Below are 20,749 nucleotides of genomic sequence, written 5' to 3' on the forward strand. Positions count from 1 at the left end.
GTTTTTAGTCAGAAAATAGTAGGATTCAATTTACTTTTCCAAAAAATAAGAAAAATAAAACAAAACTATAGTATAGAAAATGTCTTTCAGAGTATTATCGATGTAGAACTGGAAAAAGAACTAAATAACCAAACAATTATAAATATTAACAGAGTGAAGCCGAGCATTGTTTTTGACAGTGACAGTGGCATTTGACCAAAGTGTCCCTTTATCTTTAGAATAATGCGTACCAGGTAAAATAATCTGTCAGAAATGGACACTTGTGTCCGCTCCCGCCAGTTAACCCCATTGATGGGTGAGAGATTGTGATTAAAAGAAGGACGGGAAAGAAAGTTAACGCCTGTCAGCAGACAGTAAAACTGATTGTAAGTAAAACAAAGGCTTAATTGGTGCGTGAGTGACTTCCCCTTTTGCCAAGCAGACCATGACTTCAGCAATTGCAATTAAACCGATGGAAAAGTGAGGGCAGTTTGTGTACACATGTATTCGTAAATACTTGCAAATGTCCCTATAAACGCTTACTGCTTTCATGAATTATGCAAAAATGATGAAAATCCATACCATAATGATAATTAGTTGTATGAAGATCGATCTCCTGCGATAGGATATTGCATTGGACCTTGTCTGAATGATAAAATCTCGCCTGTCCGGTGCTTCTGATGTACTTAGATTCATGTTTCCTAAAACTCTCTGTTTCTGACGTTCAGGGTCATAATCTGAATACTCCATCTTGAAAAGTAGCATACAACAGTAAGTAGTAGTAGTTGTAGTAGTAGAAGTAGTAGTAGTAGTAGAAGTAGTAGTAGTAGTAGTAGTAGTAGTAGTAGTAGTAGTAGTAGTAGTAGTAGTAGTAGTAGTAGTAGTAGTAGCAGTAGAAGTAGTAGAAGTAGTAGTAGAAGTAGTAGTAGTAGTAGTAGTAGTAGTAGTAGTAGTAGTAGTAGTAGTAGTAGTAGTAGTAGAAGTAGTAGTAGTAGTAGTAGTAGTAGTAGTAGTAGTAGTAGTAGTAGTAGTAGTAGTAGCAGTAGTAGCAGTAGTAGCAGTAGTAGCAGTAGTAGTAGTAGTAGTAGTAGTAGTAGTAGTAGTAGTAGTAGTAGGAGTAGTAGAAGTAGTAGTAGTAGTAGTAGTAGTAGTAGTAGTAGTAGTAGTAGTAGTAGTAGTAGTAGTAGTAGTAGTAGTAGTAGTAGTAGTAGTAGTAGTAGTAGTAGTAGTAGTAGTAGTAGTAGTAGTAGTAGTAGTAGTAGTAGTAGTTGAAGTAGTAGTAGGGGGAGTACGGGTACGTATAAACAGCATCATCAGCAGCAACATCAGCAGTAGCAGCACCAATAGCTGTAGTTGTAGTAGTCGCAGCAGCAGCAGCATAAACAGCAGCAACACCAGTAAAATTAGCAGTTGTAGTAGAAGTAGTAGTAGTAGTAGTAGTAGTAGCAGTAGCAGTAGCAATAGCAGTAGCAGTAGCAGTAGCAGTAGCAGTAGTAGTAGTAGTAGTAGTAGTAGTAGTAGTAGTGGTAGTAGTAGTAGTAGTAGAAGTAGTAGTATTAGAAGTAGTAGTAGTAGTGGTGGTGGTGGAGGAGAAGGTGGCGGTGGCAGCAGCATCAGTAATAGCAGAAGCAGCAGCAGAAGCATTGTTTTGATAAAATAAATACAATGATACAAGCTGCATCTTTATAATGATACAAATGTTGAGAGGAAAAACACACCTCATTATTGTTTTAGCCTTAATGCTGTTTCTGAAACCCTTAACATATGAACAAGGACGTTTTAAAACTAATTTATCAGTTTAAGTAATCTAAAATACATCAAAAGTCATACAAAAAAAACAATAATAGAGTGAGCTCGCATGTCACCTGAATGTTTAAAGATCTCGTTTAGCATCATAAATATTCTAAAAGATATTGGATTCTTCAATGCAATATATTTTAGTAAAATACATATTTTACTTCATTTATGTTCCCAATTCTGCGCGAACACCTGTGTTTCATGCTTAACATTGTCAGACATATAACAAGTATTCCAATTCGTTAAAAAAACATTTTACAGAATTCTGTCAGGGCCACCGCGTATGAATGTGTTGATTTAATACTATATACTCAATAGAACTATGATGAAAACGGATAAACGCATAAACGCATAAACGACGATATGATAACAAAAACGCGAAAGTACGATGATAATAAAGCGGCATCGTATCATTTCATCGTTAATTGTAGTGTTGAGGGTATGAACTATGATTCTGATTCTGGAATCCGTATAGATGTGTATCAGATCTATGTTCTTAACAAATTTTACTTTGCATTAGACGGCGATTGCTCGATTATGATTACGCGATAGTAGGATGATTATATCGCGACAATACGATAATGATACGCGATACTACGATGATGTTAAACATGACAGTACCATTATGATAACACGACAGTACAAAACTACGATCTCGAAAACGCGATATCACGAAATAACGAAAGTGAGGACGCGACAGTACGATGGTAAATTATAGTTTATCCCATTTTCATCATCGAAATGTCGTATTGTCGCGCTTTCGGTATCGGACTATCGCGTTTTTACTTATAAACATCCAATGAAATCGTGACATATACCAGGAAATGAATTAGTTAGTTTTGCAACTCTGTTTAACATGCATGAACTAATAAAGGTGTTCACGATGGGTAATTTGATTTACATAGCTTTCATTTGTATGAAACATCTATGTTGGGTAATAGTAAAAATGTAGACTACAACAACACTTTTCGACTCTATGGCTCGTTGATATTATTATACCTTATTTTGCTAAATAGGCGTCGGTCAAAAGAGTTTGCCTGAGTGTGAAACTACTTACGAAGATGTAACAAAAAAGTCTTTGTTAGCCTTTCCCGTATATCTAGATGTAAAGTAGCCGTTAACATATTAAAGTATGCAAAGGGTTCCGAGACAACCAAAATATACATGGTTTAATTGTATTTTGTTGTAGGAGCTCCCCAAAAGAATTGTTGTCAATATTAAGTCTGAAATGTCACATTCTGTTATATTATAATCATAATTATACTCCGATATCGGCATAAAACTATCCTACAGATAAGTTTTCTCACATATTACACTTTTAAATTAAAGGCGCACCTGCAGTTCAAACCTCGAACATGATAAAATTGGAATGTCAAGATATTGAATATTTCACCGGTCGACAATGTTATCTTACCAGTGCCATGCACTTGTTTGCACTATTTTCGACGTTTGGAATAAACAATATACTTCAAATTAATCAACGATTTCTTCGTTAACGTCTTCAAAATATGCAATTATCCAGTACTTACCTAAATAAACATCATATGTTTACCTGTGCAGAGGTTGACTTCTAATCTTTGTGTTATAGTTTATACAAATAACCTCTTGAAATGGAGCGGACGTCTTTATTCATTTATTTATTTGTACACCAGTTTCTTTTTTAAATTCATAAAATAGATATGCGAATCTATTTTCACAAATGTCAATTTAAACTCCATGGAATAACCCAGCAACCATAAAGTAAGCATGATCTTATTTTGAGGCGCAAAAAACAAGTCTTAGTAACACTTAACGAGACAAATGTACTGTCTTTCGACGACAATTACATTTATTTAAACATAAATTCGAACTTCGAAATTATACATAAGATATCAAACAATAATGTTCTGTTCTGTTCTATTTCGTACCTACTCCTTATCTAGGACAACATGGCCAAAGGACGAATATATATGATTATGTCATCTTTAGTAAATGATAATAAAAATCAGTACAACTACTACTACTACTACTAATACTTCTACTACTACTACTTCTTCTACTATGTAGCACTACTTCTACTACTAGTACTACTACTACTACTACTACTACTACTACTACTACTACTACTACTACTACTACTACTACTACTACTACTACTACTACTACTACTAATACTTCTACTACTACTACTACGCTTACTACTACTACTACTTATAATAATACTAATAACAAAGAATGACAATAATGAGAAGAACAAGAAGAAGAATAAGAAGACTATGAAGAAGACTAGGAAGAAGAAGAAGAAGAAGAAGAAGAAGAAGAAGAAGAAGAAGAAGAAGAAGAAGAAGAAGAAAAAGAAGAAGGAGAAGAAGAAGAAGAAGAAGAAGAAGAAGTAGAAGAAGAAGAAGAGGAAGAAAAATAAAAAAGGAGAAGATACAAATATTAATAATTGATAATAACAGTAACAATAAATAATAAATTATTTTATGCCTTATTTCATCTGTATTTCACACACATTCAGTTTTATCATTTGAAATACTCTGATAAACATTTGAAGTCATTCAAACAAAAAGATAGAACGAATGATATATTAGGCTAACCTTCCACTTGAATGTCTAAAGCTCTCGTATAGCAACATAAATATTTCAAAAAGTATTATATTCTTTAATGCAGTATATCAAAGTAAAACGTAATATTAAACGGAGTTAATTCATGTTCCCAATTCTGCGTGTTTTCTTTTGTATTAAATAATTTACTTTATTAAATGAACTAAGATATAAAAGTCAGCGAGTATCGTATTAAAACAAATAACATTAATTCACGGTTCAGGATATTTAGCTTCCTTATCAAAAATACAACATTATTTTCACGTTTTTTTATATATTTCGCTACCAACAAAATCACAAAAATTGTACCGAATCCTTCGGCAATCAAACAAATTCAATATCAAATGTCGCCAAAAAAGTCGCATCATTAAAAGCCGGCTTAACTTAAATATCAAAGAAATGGAAATAAATAATTCAAAACAAGGTCTCACTTTGCATTGATAACTGAGTTGACTTAACGAAGATTTATTTATTTAATTGCTTTACTTCAACCATTTCAAACATTATCTTTCTCACGGAGACGGACACGAAACGATCATAAGTGGTTTTGAGAGATAAGATAATTGTGCTTGTTTAAGGATAAGGGATGAGATCGTGTTTTTGTGCACAATCTCGGAAACGGATTTGACTTCATAATCGTTATTTCATGGTAGATCGAATGACTTCTTGTTCAAATCGATATCTGGAGATGGAGATAAGGCGTATAATTTTAGGCCATATGTCAGGTACTGTTTAATGTCATATGACACTAAAGGAATGTCAAACACGTCGAAAATCTTTGTTCTGAATACCCGAACATCATCATATAATTATGTCTGCACATTCAAATGCACATAAGTTTTTAATCAATTCAAAGTTGTATTACATACTTAATCGGTACGGTTTTATGTTTTGCATAAACAGGCATCTTATTCGTTGGACGATATATTACAGAGTTCCACCAGGGCCATCGCCTGTGAATGTGTTGAATTGAAATATACATACAAAATGTCGAATTCAGATTATGAAGGTAAACATTTATTCAGATTATGAATCCGTATAAAATTTGTATCAGATATATGTTATTTACGTAGTTTACTTTGCGCATGCACATGCGTACCGGAAGGCGATTGCTCGATAATGATAATGCGACAGTAAGATGATGAAACCGCGAAAGTACGATGATGATACCACGACAGTACGATGAGGATACAGCGACAGCCCGATGAGGAAACCGCGACAGTACGATACTGATACCGCGACAGTACGATTATATGATACCGCGACAGTACGATGATGATACCGCGTCAGCACGATGATGATACCGCGACAGCCCGATGAAAATACCGCGACAGTACGATGATTATACGGCGACAGACCGATGAGGATACCGCGACAGTACGATGATTATACGGCGACAGACCGATGAGGATACCGCGACAGTACGATGATGAAAACGCGATAGTACGATGATGATAACAAGATAGTTCGATGAGGATATCGCGATAGTACGATAAAAAACACGCGATAGAAGGATGATTTTACCACGAAAGTATGATGAGGATACCGTGACAGTAGAGTAGGATACAGAGACAGTTCGATGAGGAAACAGCGACAGCCCGATGATGATACCGCGGCAGTACGATAAGGATACAGCGACAGTACGATGACGATACAGCAACAGCCCGATTAGGATACCGCGACAGTAAGATGATAATGACTTGACAGTCCGATGAAGGTTCCGCGATAGTACGATGCTGATACTGTGACAGTACTTTGAATATACCGCGACAATACGATAAGGATATCGCGTTAGTATGATGTGGAAACCGCGGAATTACGATGAGGATACCACGACAGTACGATTGATGCTAACGCGGATAGTACGATGAGGATATCACAACAGTACTATGATGATAACGCAATAGTACCATGATGATACTGCGACAGTACGCCGATGATAACGCGATAGTACGATGAGGATACCGCGTCAGTACGATGCTAATACCGCGACAGTACAATGAGGATAGAGCGACAGCCCGATAAGGATATCGCGACAGTACGACTATGATAGAGCGACAGTACGATGAGGATACAGCGACAGCCCGATAGGATACAGCGACAGTACGATGAGGATAGAGCATCAGTACGATGAGGTTACAGCGACAGTACGATGAGGATACAGCGACAGTACCATGAGGATACAGCGACAGCCCGATGAGGAAACCGGGACAGTACGATGATGAAACAGCGACAGCCCAATGAGGATACCGCGACAGTTCGATGAGGATACCGCGACAGTACTATGATGATACAGCGACAGCCCGATGAGGATACTGCGACAGTACGATGAGGATACAGCGACAGTAGGAGGATGATACAGCGACAGCCCGATGAGGATACCGCGACAGTAAGATAATGAAAACGCGATAGTACGATAATGATAACGCGATAGTATGGTGAGGATATCGCGATATTACGATACAGAAAACGCGATAGAAGGATGATTATACCACGAAAGTTCGATGAGGATACCGCGACAATACAATGAAGATACCGCGACAATACAATGAGGATACCGCGACAGTAAGATGATAATAACTCGACAGTCCGATGAAGGTTCCGCGATAGTACGCTGCTGATACTGTGACAGTACTATGAAGATACCGCGACATTACGATGATGATAACGCGACAATACGATAAGGATACCGCGTTAGTACGTTGAGTAAACAGCAAAATTACTATGAAGACACCCCGATAGAACAATTGATGCTAACGCGGATAGTAAGATAAGGATATTGCGACACTACGACGATGATAACGCGATAGTACCATGACAGTACTGCGACAGGACGACGATGATAACGCGATTGTACGATGAGGAAACCGCGACAGTACGATGATGATACCGTGACAGTACGATGATGATACCGCGACAGAACGATGATGATACCGCGACAGTACTATAATTATACTGCGACAGTACGATAGTGATACCGCGACAGTAGGATGATTATACTGCGACAGTAAGATGATAATAATCGAACAGGCGGCTTTTCTTAATCGTAGTTTCGTAATATCGAGTATCGCGTTTCAGATTAACCCATTCACAGGCGATGGTCTCAACTGAATTCCGTAAAGTGTGTATATTTGAGTTGTCAGTGGATGATTTGTTAAAGAATCAGCTGAAATGAAGTTCGACAGACGCCTTGAAGTAGAACTGAACTGATATTTGACATTTAATTATTACATAACGATATAAAAGATTGATAATTTTCAATTTTGATACGACAAGTTATTCAGTTCAAATCATTTTCATCAGCTGGCAATTTTGTTACAAACTACCTCCTGTTCCTGATTTTCCGAAAAAATCGACTGACTTGCGTCCCTTGGCGTTGCTATACGTGCGTAGTTGCTTCCCTTGGTTCTGCATCTCGGTTTTGAAAGAGAATGAAGATGAAACGGGAGCCAGTCAATCGACATATCAACTTCCGCGTCCGCGAAAATTAAGTAACAAAACATTCCGAGGTTTCCATTCCACTAACATGGTTAATCACCAAAATAACGAGTAAAACATATGGATTTTGCTTAATCTTTCGAAGTAGACGATTTTAATTTGAAAGTTAACAGAAGAAATGGAAGTAATCAAAATGTTAACCAAGTCAAACACAGAACGTTTGACTTTGAAACAGTTTCAAACTGACGATAAATCCTGTGTTCCTGAACCTGAAGTCTGAATCTGTGAATAATTAAGTGTACCAGTATAATATGCAGGGGCGGTTATACAATTTCAATTTGGGATCGGTGTGTAACCCCAAATAGGCAACAGCTTTGCCTCTGTCCAATCCACTCCTTTGACCAGATGTGATGTTGAAAGACCAAGAAAAAATTTGCCAGCCATCAAAAATATAGGCACTAAATTCTAATGAAAAACTTGGCATAACAGTAGTGACACGCTAAACGATAGCAATGCCAAGCTGATATAGTGGCAGTCATTTGACTAACAAAAGGAATGTCGTGCTATGTTACATCAAAAGCTTTAAAAACCTACATATTTATCGATGGAGTACTATCAAAGTTTGTATTGAAAGAAAGGCCGTCTCTAACCGTCGGCTTGACTTATGAGTAACATCCCTTTTATGTAAATTAGCCATGGAATAGATTATTTGCTAAGCAAAAGTTCTCAAATGTCAACCAAATTTTACATCAAAGTTAGCTAGATAAAACCTGCACAAAAGGTTAAATCATTTAGCAGAAACTTCAAATGCCTGCATCTATTTATAACATTAATTTTGCAAAACTATCTTTGTGAAAGTTGCAATGAAGCGCATATGTTGTTCATTCTAAAGGTGTGAGAACTTCATCATGGTTCACGCTGGCTTTGACCAAACACATGTATTCTCTACATAGGAAATTGGTGAAATTACTACAAACATCTGAACATGATTAGTATGCCATGAATGTACTATGCACTGGCAGTTCCAACCCAGTGCATTTGTAGTCTATGGGATGCTTAGTCACAATCTGCCATTTACAGAATATGACAGAGTTATTCAAATTAACTAGATAAGGTAAGTGTGATATGATTTCAAAGAATAAAGTCATGTGGAAAGATTAAGGACAAACTTGCAACTCTAGGGTCTAAACAGCAAAGTGGTCAAGACATAATAAAGCTGCACTCCCACACATATAGCATTTTTACAACTTTTTTATTCTTTGTCTTTGAAAGAAAATTTTTTTGCGTAGGTATCAGCAAGTATACGATAAAAGATTGCTGAAAAAAGATCAGATCATAGAATTTCATATTTAGATTTGAAAATTCATGTTTTATGGCTTAAATGGTTACTAACGGTTTAAGAAAAATGCATAAAACATCAATTTTTGAACTTATATATAAAAATCTGAGATCATTTTTTTTGTCAGCAGTTATCTGAATACAGAATATTTCACCAATAAAATCATAAAAAAGCAACAGTACTTTATAACATGTACATAAAGAACGAATCTCCACCAACACAAAATTTGATATACAGATTTAATGTCCTTAAACTTTGATTTTATTTTAGTTCTTCTGAGTGACAGTGAAAACATTCATAAAAATGGTCATATATAAACATTACTAAGTATTATTAATTATTTGAAAAGTGTAAACTTATATTTCTATGAGCACAATTTAAACAGTATCTTAATTCCATGTATTTAATACATGAAGTATTGTTAAAAATCATACACAAGTTTTATCAAATTAATTCTCTATTTTTTTATATGTATGAATTTTTATTCATTACAACAAAAATGCATTTCAACAAGCAGTTTTATTTTTAAAATTTTCAGGAAAGATTTTTCATTGTTTTCAATGCTCAGGACAATGAAGAAATTGACAAACTTAATAATAATTAATTGCAAGTGTAAACCTCTTTTCAATAAAAAAGATAAATGTCATTATTTGGGAGTGACAGAATACATACATTGTCCATTTCACTCTTTGTACTCAATGCATTTATAGCAGCTGATTGCTGTTTGTTTACAAAATGACTTGTATACATGTAAATATGGTAAACATATATTTTCAAGTGGGGTTTAATTAAAATAATTCAGAGAAAAAAACTAAGATTTTTCAGTCAGCTGTACAACAAAAATTTAGAATGATAAGAAGTTTGTCTTAAAGCATTAATATTTTAAGTTTACTGATTTGTCACAATTTGATAGAGAATAGAGAATTTCACAAGCAGATCCAGTGGGATGGGGGCACTGTAGTTTGAGTGGTTTTTAGAGTCCAACACCAGACGCACTGTTCATCCAAGGTTAACCTTGATGTTAAACGGTTAAATGCTAGTTCTGGCTTTATATCTTTGATGTTTACAACTCATTAAAGTTATGGCGTAACCCCCATAGTAAAGTCAACCAGAATCAATTGAGTGTGATGATGCAATGCAATCACATGACCATGATGACGTCGATGGATTCTATTTATAGTATCAGATTCACATTGTTCATTTAGTTGAATCCAATTGCAGTGAGGCTGAAAATAACTTTTGATAAGTAAAAGAATTGATTTATTTCAAATTTGTTATTAGTTATTTACTTATTATTTGAAATAGAAAAAATAACAGCAAAATAAACACTACATTTGTGAGGTCAAATGTAGGTCACATGGGTATTTTCTGAAAATCATAGTGTCACGTGATTGAATTTGAACACAACTATGACCTAGTTTAGGAATGCTTGTAAAAGGATTTATTACAATGCTATATCAACTATCTTTAAAGCGTTTTTCGGTGTTGAAAATGTGTTTGTGAACTACATTTTACTTCATTTACCTGAGGATAAAGTTATTTTGTATGTACAATGCATACAAGTGAAATAACAGCGTGACATAAAAATGTCACTAATTCTAGTAGGGTTTGGATACGGCGTTCTCTTCAGCGAACACATCCAAAAAGGTAATATATAACGTGTTTGCTGAAGTTCTTTAGCTAGTTAAATGCAAAAGTGTCTTGATAAGTCTTTAGATTAAAGGGAGAGGGGTGAAGTTTGTGGGTAATCCTATACGAACATGGGGCATCGGTTAGTGTTTTAGTGATCATAGGTTCGAGCCCATCATTGGGCCACTTGTTGTGGAGGTCATTCTTTGATAAAATACAAGTACGGTAATTATCAAATCACTCACCTTTATCACTCACAATTTTATCTTCCTAAGTAGAGTGCAACACAGCATTCCATTAAAAATGCTGCCTTAAAACAGCCAAATGTTAAGCATTATTATGGAATGCTGGTTGTTCAAATTTCCTTGTATCAAAATATCTCCAATGTTTATAACCTGTCCAAGTCCTCGCAAGTATTACGATTGAATGGCACTGCAATAATTGTTTGGTAAATTAATCCGTTTCAACCCGCTGCCCCAACATACGAGCACGGTCGTACAAGTTTAAGATCGTCTGCATTTCATTATCGCTACCTTATTTTGTGCCACTGACTTGTCTGTCATTGACGGTTTCTGAAAGTTGTGTTGCCATGTCCTCCATTTTAAATGGCTTATTTTAATCCAAGGGAAGTAACACGTTTATATTTATCGCAAGGATACAGACTGACCTCATATAAAACACTTCGTATCGCTATTCAAACCGACTTCGTAGATTTTGTAGATTTAATTCTTATATCAATTATGTAGGCGATATCAGGAACCCAGAAATATCTCACATTTTCCGGGAAATTAAAGCAATGCATTGTGGTAAATGGTGCAATGCATTTTGGTACTCGCTGGGCATGCGCACTTAAAACAAAGGGAGACAACACAGTGTCCACTCATTTCAAGGGCATTAATTCATCTAGCAACAATAGAATGGGCAAAACAGAGGCCGGATTCCGTGGTAACGGTAGACCGTAGAAGCAAAATTTACGCTTTGAATATTAAACTTGAGCGCGTTTAGTAGAAACAATGAATAAAATTAAGAACTAGAAATTACAGTTCAGTTCACCTTTAAGAACTTGTTTATTTGCAATTTCAAATTAAGTTCAGTAAAACTTGGAGAAAAACGTTAGCGCCCTATCCCTTTTGCGGCATAGAAACACATACAACAAGGTTACTGGTTTTTAGTGGGTACTCATGCATTTTATTGAACGAATATTTGTATTTCATTTTCTAAATAAATAGTGGTCAATGCGAGTTTTTTATGCTATGCGCTAAAATAACGTTAAAACGTGAGACACTTCGATGTTGGTTTGTTTTATGAAACCCAGCTATGTGGAATACATGTGCTGCGACTATCACCGAGTTCCATAAATGTTTCTAGGTTTTTTTTGTCGACAATGAATGGAGGAATCGATTAGTGGAGTTACCTGGTTCATTTAAACATAAACAAACAAACAAACAACTAGTATTTACGGCATTTTAAATTAGAATGTTCAAAATTTATTCAAATGTCGCCATTAAACAACTAAAACATTTCGCTTAACAGGTGGAAACACATGGTTTATCTTAAATAACTAGAACATACATGTAATATCAATCATTACATACATAAGCAAAGTTATCAATCAGAAACAACCACTGAAATCGTTGTAGAAACTAGGGAAATAAATAAGTTGGTCTTGCAAATGTCCTATACGTCAAATTTAATCAACTTGTATGAACTAATAATGGTTTTACGGTGGGTAATTATATAATATCATAGAAATGGTATTCATTTGTCTTAAACATCTATTTCGGGTAATAATGAAAATATAGACTACAACAAGACTTATCGACTCTATGGATCGATGCTATTATTATACTTAATGCTTGGGAATAATACCTAAAGAAGCAACCAAGAGTTTGTCTGAGGGAGAAAGTACCTACGAAAATAACAACACATATTCTTTGTTTACCTTCGCCGTATATTCAGATGAAAAGTAGACCTTGGCATATTAAAGGATAATAATACATCCAGGCCAACCAAAAATATATTGTTTTAGTGTGTTGGGTTGTAAGTACTCCCCGAATGAACTGCTGGTTATATTTAGCCTGAAGTGTATTGTATTATTTTTTATACTCTGATACCGTCATAAAAAGATTCATTCAATCACATTTAGTTTAAGTGATTATATGTGCACTAAGGGGTGGAGCTCAACTGCAGATCCCCATCGCTCCTAAAATATGTTAGAGTAATACACTAACACGAATTTGTTAATTTTACAAAATGAAGAAAGTTGCAATGTCATGATATTGAATAATCTACCGGCTGCCATGTTGATCAATCAAGTGTCTTTCACTAATTTGCATTTAAGTTTTAGGCATTTGATACTACTAATAAATCAACGATTGGCTTGTTTTCATCTCAAAACTATGACATTTTGAAGTACTTCCTTATTAAAATAGCTTGTGCAGACGTGGAATTTTAAGCTTCGCATAACATTTAATACAAATAAACACTTTTGCGTTTGGCGTGATCGGGAATATTGATACTTCCTACACCGGAAAGTTTGATATCAAATAGCATACGCGAATTCATTTTAAACCATTGTCCATGATCTCTGCACGAATTGTTCCAAAGCAAAAAAGTGAGCATGGTCTTATTTCGAGGCAAAAGAAAAAAAGTCTAACAAACACTTAACGAGAGACTAGTTCAGATAGTATTAAAAGAACACGAACAAACGCCACTTACCTAAAGGTTATATAACTATAACTACGCATTTAATATTAATGAATATACACTGGGAATTTCATTTTGGATTAAGGAAGTTTGAGAGTAAAATGTCCGACCATAGAGTAACATCTTCTTCAAGACAATATGGGCAAAGGACGAATAAAGCACGTTTCTCAGATTAATGCATTTGACCAATATAAACGACAATCGGGGATGATTCCGGCCTGTAGTGGAAGCATGGCCATATGCACATCTGTCTCGCAGAGCACCATGGCACCGGTTCCAATAATATGCACTCCCGAGCATATAGTAAGGCAAGCAGCCGAAGACGTGGCTACACACGCCCCGGATTCAATTAGGGAACAACAAAGGAGGAGTACATTGATCATCAATTGTATGTCTATAAACATATCGCCACATAAGGAATCCACGCACGAGCTGCTACAGTACATATGGACTATTCGGAAATGTGCCTCAAGGCTGTAGTGCGTGGCGTTCTTATGATTAACAATTTCGCCTCAATAAGGCTACAGTAACATTTCCCGGTCAATGATTAACAACGATTTATGGTGGAGATATTATTTAGTTCTTGACAATCCAATTGCCGCCCTGCCACGTAAGAATACTTCGTTCGCATGCTTTCTTTTAATACAGTGCCCTGTCACTGAAAATTTGCAAATTTCAGCATACTTTCTCCACGTGCGGCGTCGACAACCCTGGCAATCGTAATCATAGGTGCCATCCTGTACCAGACAGAGGCCAAGACCTAGACGACCCGAGACAACACAATATCACGATGCGCTATAATACCAGATTCGGCCCTGAACTATCTGATATTAAAGAAGCAGACCATGCCTTATGGCCAATATAAATAAGCACCCTTATAGTATTTTACAAAACGGTTGAAACCGAAAGTTTGTTAAATGATTTTACTCATGTGTTTGATTTACATTACAGATGATCTTGGCGGGAGTGCATGAACTTATATCAGATACCGTTAACGATACATAATCCAAGACGGCTGGCAGAGTCGCCTTCCTTTTATTTCCCAACCTCTAGCAATATTCATTGTGTCTCCTATCGGACTTGTCCCATAAATCAGCAAACGAATTTTGTATGATCCCATCTATCCGGCAATGACCTCTCCCTTACATCCGTGCACTATATCAATTTTGACAAGGCAGTCAAAATGGCATAAGATCTAGGTCTGAAATGTCTCTTTTTTAAGAAAGACATTAATAACGCATTAAAACTTCTACCTTTTAAACCTCAATACTTCTCGCTTTAAGGGTTTCCTTTTTATGAGGCGTTTTATTTCGCTAAAGCTCTACTATTTGGAGCCTCAATTAGCTGCGCAACATTTGAGCGTGTTGTTATATATTAAGAGCATTAAGGCCCTTATGTCGTCTAGTTTGTTGATCCATTATCTTAGGGGGCTTCATAAGGGGTGATGAGACTTAACCATCTTGCCTCCGTCTTATGGATACTTTTAACTGAAATTTGCAACAGTTAAACGTCTCCTTGGCCTAATATAAGCCATATGGACGTTCCGATATCATCTATCAATCTAACTCAAGGAATTCAAAGATATAGTCCACCCTTAACAAAAAACAAGGACAGTGAATAGGAAATTTAAGTATGCTTTCCAATATGAATGGCCGTGAGGAAGTGTATTCCTGCCAGACATGTCATCATTAGTCAAGGTTGGGGGAGTACTTGTCTTTGACCAGATCGTGTATTGTTTAACGTTGGAGCTTCTCTCTCCAGTACATTTTGTGGACAAGTTGGAGCTAGCAGTGCTACCTCCGGTGTTTAAGTACATAGGGCCCTCTTCCTATATAATATGGCAGACACTTTACGAGTTTTTATTAACATTAATCTAGCGATCAGACTACCAACGAGATATTTACGCTATTTACGCGTGAGGTTGTATTCGAACATTGTGACCATATTTACACGGCCTCTAAACGCCAGCTTCACCACTTTACGGTGGTGCAAAGAATAAGAGCTGTCGATACTTCCGTGGTGGAGCTGTGCCCTATGTTTACATGAACAAACGTGAGTATGGTTTATATTTTATTTGATAATTTCATTTAACGGACATATTTCGAAAATCGGAGAATGTGATGTACCGTGTAAAAATACTTCTACTGCAGGCTGGTTACTATTTCGTTTCAATATTGTGTAAACTGTGGTGCCAGGAGCTTTTCTCCCGAATCAGACTTGTATGTGCATATTTTGAGATCTGATTGCATAGCAAGTACATTTCGGTGCTTACACATCCCGTAAGAACATTCTCACGCATGCAAACATAACTGTAATGTATGCCGGAACACAACAGAACTGATAAGCACTTCTTAAAAAGGAAAAATGCACATATTTATAAAAGTGGTGGCGCTTTTGCCCTAGTGGTGGCGCTGAAACAAAACTCTTCGCGAACTACCTTAACCTTTCTGAAAACTATTTCGAAAACAAACGGCTAGGTGCTTTAGTTTTACATAGAACTATAAGTATCTATCATGTGTGTCCAATACGGATAGGAAAATCTGATCCGAGTGCAGGCGCATAAGCCGGTAACAAGGCTTGCCGAGTTACCGGCCACGCAGCGAGGCCGAGGAACGGATTTTTCGATCCGGTTTATATTTTTTCTTGCATATCTAAAAATTATCAATTTGTGGGAAAATTGACGTAAAAACGCAGTTTCGTACATTTTACCAAAAAGCGTACAATAAAATATATAAGAAGTGGCGCGTTGTTGGGCGTGACTTATCTTACATGGGGGTGTACAATGCGTTTATCCAGCACTTGTCACATGACCGGAAACACACGTCCGGTATGCAAGAATACTTCTCTCTTAACCGGAAACACATGCTAGATACTTATGGTTTAAATTAACAGCACCTAAAAATAGTTTTCAGTAAGGTTAAATTCGTGTAGAGTTTTGTTTCCGCTAGAAGTATGCATAACCAGCATAACAATGAATGATAAACATAGCAACCTTAGTATTAATCCCAAAAGCGTTAACTTTTTATATTACTTCAAGCGCAAAACAAACTCGATTACGGAGTAGATAACGCCACCACTACTCGACAGCGCCTACACTAGGGCAACAGCGACACCACTTTTATAAATATGTGCATTTTTCCTTTTTAGTAAGTGCTTATCAGTTTTGTTGTATTCTGGCATAGGTACTATGCATAATAGTTATGTTTGCATGCGTAAGAATGTTCTTACGGGGTGTGTAAGCACCGAAGTGTACTTGCTATGCAATCAGATATCAAAATATGCACATGTCCGATTCGGGAGAAAAGCTCCTGGCACCACAGTTTGCACAATATTGAAAAATGAAATAGTAACCAGCCTGCAGTACAAGTGTTCTTACACGGTACCACATTATCGAAATATATACGTAAAATGAAATTGTCAAATAAAATATAAAACATACTCACGTTTGTTCATGTAAACATAGGGCACAGCTCCACCAAGGAAGTGTCGACAGCTCTTTTTCTTTACACCACCGTTAAGTAGTGTAGCTGGCGTTTAGAGACCGTGATTTAGTGATGTCGTGGACTTTAAATGACTACAAAAGATACATTCTGTAAGCAAAGGAATATTGACGTTGAAGCCATAATCTTTATATGTGTTAATGTTAAGTTTCAAATGCGTAAAACATTTTAAAACAACAAAACGCAACTATATGGGGATACTTACACATTACCCTTCCAGTGAATGATTCAGATAATGCATATTATATAAGTAACAAACACATCAGAACTTCAACTATTTTAATTTCATATCTTCTTAAATTAATCCAAATGAAATACAAAACCCGTGGCTATTTCAAACTCGATCCCTTCTGTTTCCGAGTTACTGAAAAATATGACGGAACACTGGCAAAGTCATACAACACCGTGTCCTGTCTAATATAGTCAGTTATGATAAAAGTTATCATTAGTTAACTTTTCTGGTTAAATATCGCCGTTAATCCTTTCATGTTTCACAACAATATGCAGGCTGATACAAACATTAAGAGTCATTCATACCACAGTTCACCTATAACACATAATAGATTAGAAGTGCCTGGTTGATTAACACTTAAAATAAGTTATATTTATGACAATTTGGATAAATAATCCTGCCGCCCCCATTCGCCTATCGTCTGTTTACTGGGGTTGCACTCACTGCAAAAGCAAAACAATACCGAAGTGGTTAACGAACTAGCGTGCAAATTTCAATGTTGACCTTCATTCATCATTTCAACATTATAATAGTTATATAAGTCTTTACTTGCATATTTATAATGCAATGGTATACATTTAACAATTCAAATGTCTAACTTTCTGTTACGTCAAGGCTATCATAATCAGATGATTGAGATGGTCCTGTCGTTGTAAAGTAATTGGTGTCTGTCTTCTGTTCTTCTTTCCTGAACATAGAATGCTATTATATACCCTGAACAAGCTTCTTTATTGGTAACTTTTCATTTGCAAATACTTTTCAAAATATATATATCAAGATAAACGTCTGGAACTAGCTTGCTCTTTCTAAAGCAAACATTAAGAGTAGTGTAATATATGAACGATATTTGACCAGTTATTTACGGTTCTTTGCCAAAGAGAATTTTCGTTCAGTTTATTGAATATAGGTTCCGAAATGTAATCTTAAAAACAATCAGAGGTCAAGATAGTTATATAAGCTATATTTTAACCACTTATAAGAAATAATGGAAACACTTTGTCATACTCTTTAACATATACAAACGTTTTTACCGTTTTCTGAGTTTTTAATCTACAAGCAGCTTTTGTATATTGTGTTTTATTTAAAATATGTCATCCTTTTCGGGGGATTACCATACTAAAGTTTCTCTTTCTATAATGACACGTCAAAAACATCTTGCACAATTATTCCATACATATACATGCATGAATAGCAAATGTTGTAGGAAATCAATTGGATGATTTAGAAAAAAAAATGAGTTGACGTATGAGAATAGGTGCTCAAATATGATCCTGTTCGCTTACGTAATTGGTTTCGATAATTAGGTGACTCAAAGTGTAAGGCCATAAACCGATGAATGTAAAACAAATGACATTAAATACCTGAAGCTTGCCTTCCTTCTGCAATACAATAATACAAAAACAACATTTGCTATGGCTGAAACAAACAGCAATGTTGATGAGACAGCGGCAACAACAACCGCTATGGTATTTCCGTCTTTGTGAGTCGACTGATCTTCGTTTTGATTAGACTCTGAAATAATGTGAAGACGTGAGTAAATATATGGAATTTACTAATTATGGACTCCATTCTGCCCAGAAATGGAGAATATTCTTGAATATTTCGACCTTCGCTGAATGTTTTTTTCGAATAAAATTTCACAGGGAGAAATCTCTTGATTTAAAAACAGTATCAACATATTTTAAATATTTGGTTATATAAAGAACGAATGCACGTGCCAGACATACTCTTAAAGAATCGATGAAGTGACTTCCATCTCTCATTCCTTTTATTAACGGCCTTTGCGATTATCATCCGATAACTGAATTAAATTCAATAAACATGAACAGTTAACAAGTAGAACGACTGTTTGTACTTAAATAAACCAATACCTCGTATTAATGATGTCAACATGTATGAACAGTTGCTATTTTGCAAGTAAATTCAATTTTTCCGCTTCCTTTGTTTTGTTTTTTGAATGTCAACGCAGAATAAAAAAACGCCGCCCTAACATTCCACGCTGGTTATCAAACACTAGCACATCTTCCTAAACTGCGTTCGCGTTTGCCACCATTTGGGATTTTAATAATAAATATGTTCAAGCAGATGAATAAAATTTTATTTATTTAGTCAAGACATTATTTTGCAGTCGCCAAAATTGATTTTAAGGCGAAAATGGAATTCACGTGTGAACATTATACGGCCCGCAAAATAATAATCGAAAAATCTGCCTGGGCCGCAAAACTGATAATCGCTGAGTCATGCAAATAATCGCGAAATCCCTGTACAAATGTGTTACTATATATAGTAACATATGTATTAAATGCAAATTTAGAATAGCTTATCCTGTAATTGATTTGATTGTGTCAGCAGGCCACGAAAAACTTAAATCAGCACGTTTAAAAGACTTTTTTTATAATTTGTTTAAATATGGCTGTGATAAGTATTTCAATTTTACATTAAAAATCAACTATTGTAGTTGTATAGTTGCAAGTTGTATATTTTCCCGCGATATTATGACGTCATTTGACAAATGAGTTGCGTGATTGATGTGATTATCGGGGAGATGGCTCCACACGCGTTAACTAGCCCAACTGCGTTCATGCCCCGATATTGACATCGATCGCGCAATTCATTCGAGAATTAAATTAAACACACAATCACGTTTGAAGTATCCACCCTCGAGAGGATAAACAATAAGTACAAACCCTCGTCACAATACTGTCCCATATATCCCTTTAAACATCCTTTACGGCATGTTCCATCTCGTTTGTTGCAATCTCCGTTCGTGCAAAAAGGACAATGGTGGATACAGTCTTCGCCAAACGTTCCGTCTCTACATGCTGCAAAATACGTATAAATAACGTTGTTTTTTTCAAAAATGTGCTCAAATAAGAAGCCCTTAAAATATGTAAGTGACAAAGATAGATTTAAATATATGTTTTGTTCATATCAACTTGGATTGTTTATTATAGATCTAGTTTTTATTATGTGTACACAAAAATAACTTAAGTGTACTGCAGTGCTCGTTAATGATAAGTCGAAGCCATATGCACATCCATCAAACAATTGGTCGCATATGAAGTTAAATATAAATTTTCCACTGCAGTTACCGCTACAGCTGAACAGACATCCGTTACAATATTTTCAAAAACTAACACTTGTTTCTTATATTTCCGATATACCCAGGTCAACACCCGTTAGAGCACTTCTTTGCCGTACGTGGTAATCCCACCTCGGCACTGACCAAAATGTAATAAACAATATTCGTCTGATGTACAGGCTTAATACATTAGTACATACATAGCATTGATGGCATTGTTTCATTGACTTCAGACATCAGAACCCCAACGACATCAGAACATCAGCTAATTAGTTGTACACAAATATATTTTTATCTAGGCAAACATCTATTTGGACTATGACAATTTCTGGTTTTGCACTACACTACAGTATTTCCATTAGTGTGGCCAAAATGGAGTGTAAAAGCATTATCCGTACATCAATAAAAACTAGCATAGGTCATACTTAATAATATATTTACATAATTGACAGCAATAAAGAC

At 35.7% G+C, this 20,749-nt stretch overlaps 1 protein-coding gene across 1 annotated transcript in view; it reads right to left on the reverse strand.

Annotated features, from left to right (window-relative positions):
* Window positions 1-17,799: 17,799 nt before the first annotated feature.
* Window positions 17,800-20,749, reverse strand: part of LOC128225862 (uncharacterized) — a 31,468-nt gene continuing 28,518 nt past the window's right edge. Inside the window, exons 7-9 of the mRNA XM_052935760.1 lie at window positions 19,893-20,027; window positions 18,633-18,717; window positions 17,800-17,893 (exon numbers count right to left, since the gene is read on the reverse strand). Coding sequence (XP_052791720.1) covers window positions 17,800-17,893; window positions 18,633-18,717; window positions 19,893-20,027 — 314 coding nt within the window. The remainder of the gene's footprint in view (window positions 17,894-18,632; window positions 18,718-19,892; window positions 20,028-20,749) is intronic.

Source organism: Mya arenaria, chromosome 3 (genome assembly GCF_026914265.1).
Source record: "Mya arenaria isolate MELC-2E11 chromosome 3, ASM2691426v1".
Lineage (NCBI taxonomy): Eukaryota > Metazoa > Mollusca > Bivalvia > Myida > Myidae > Mya > Mya arenaria.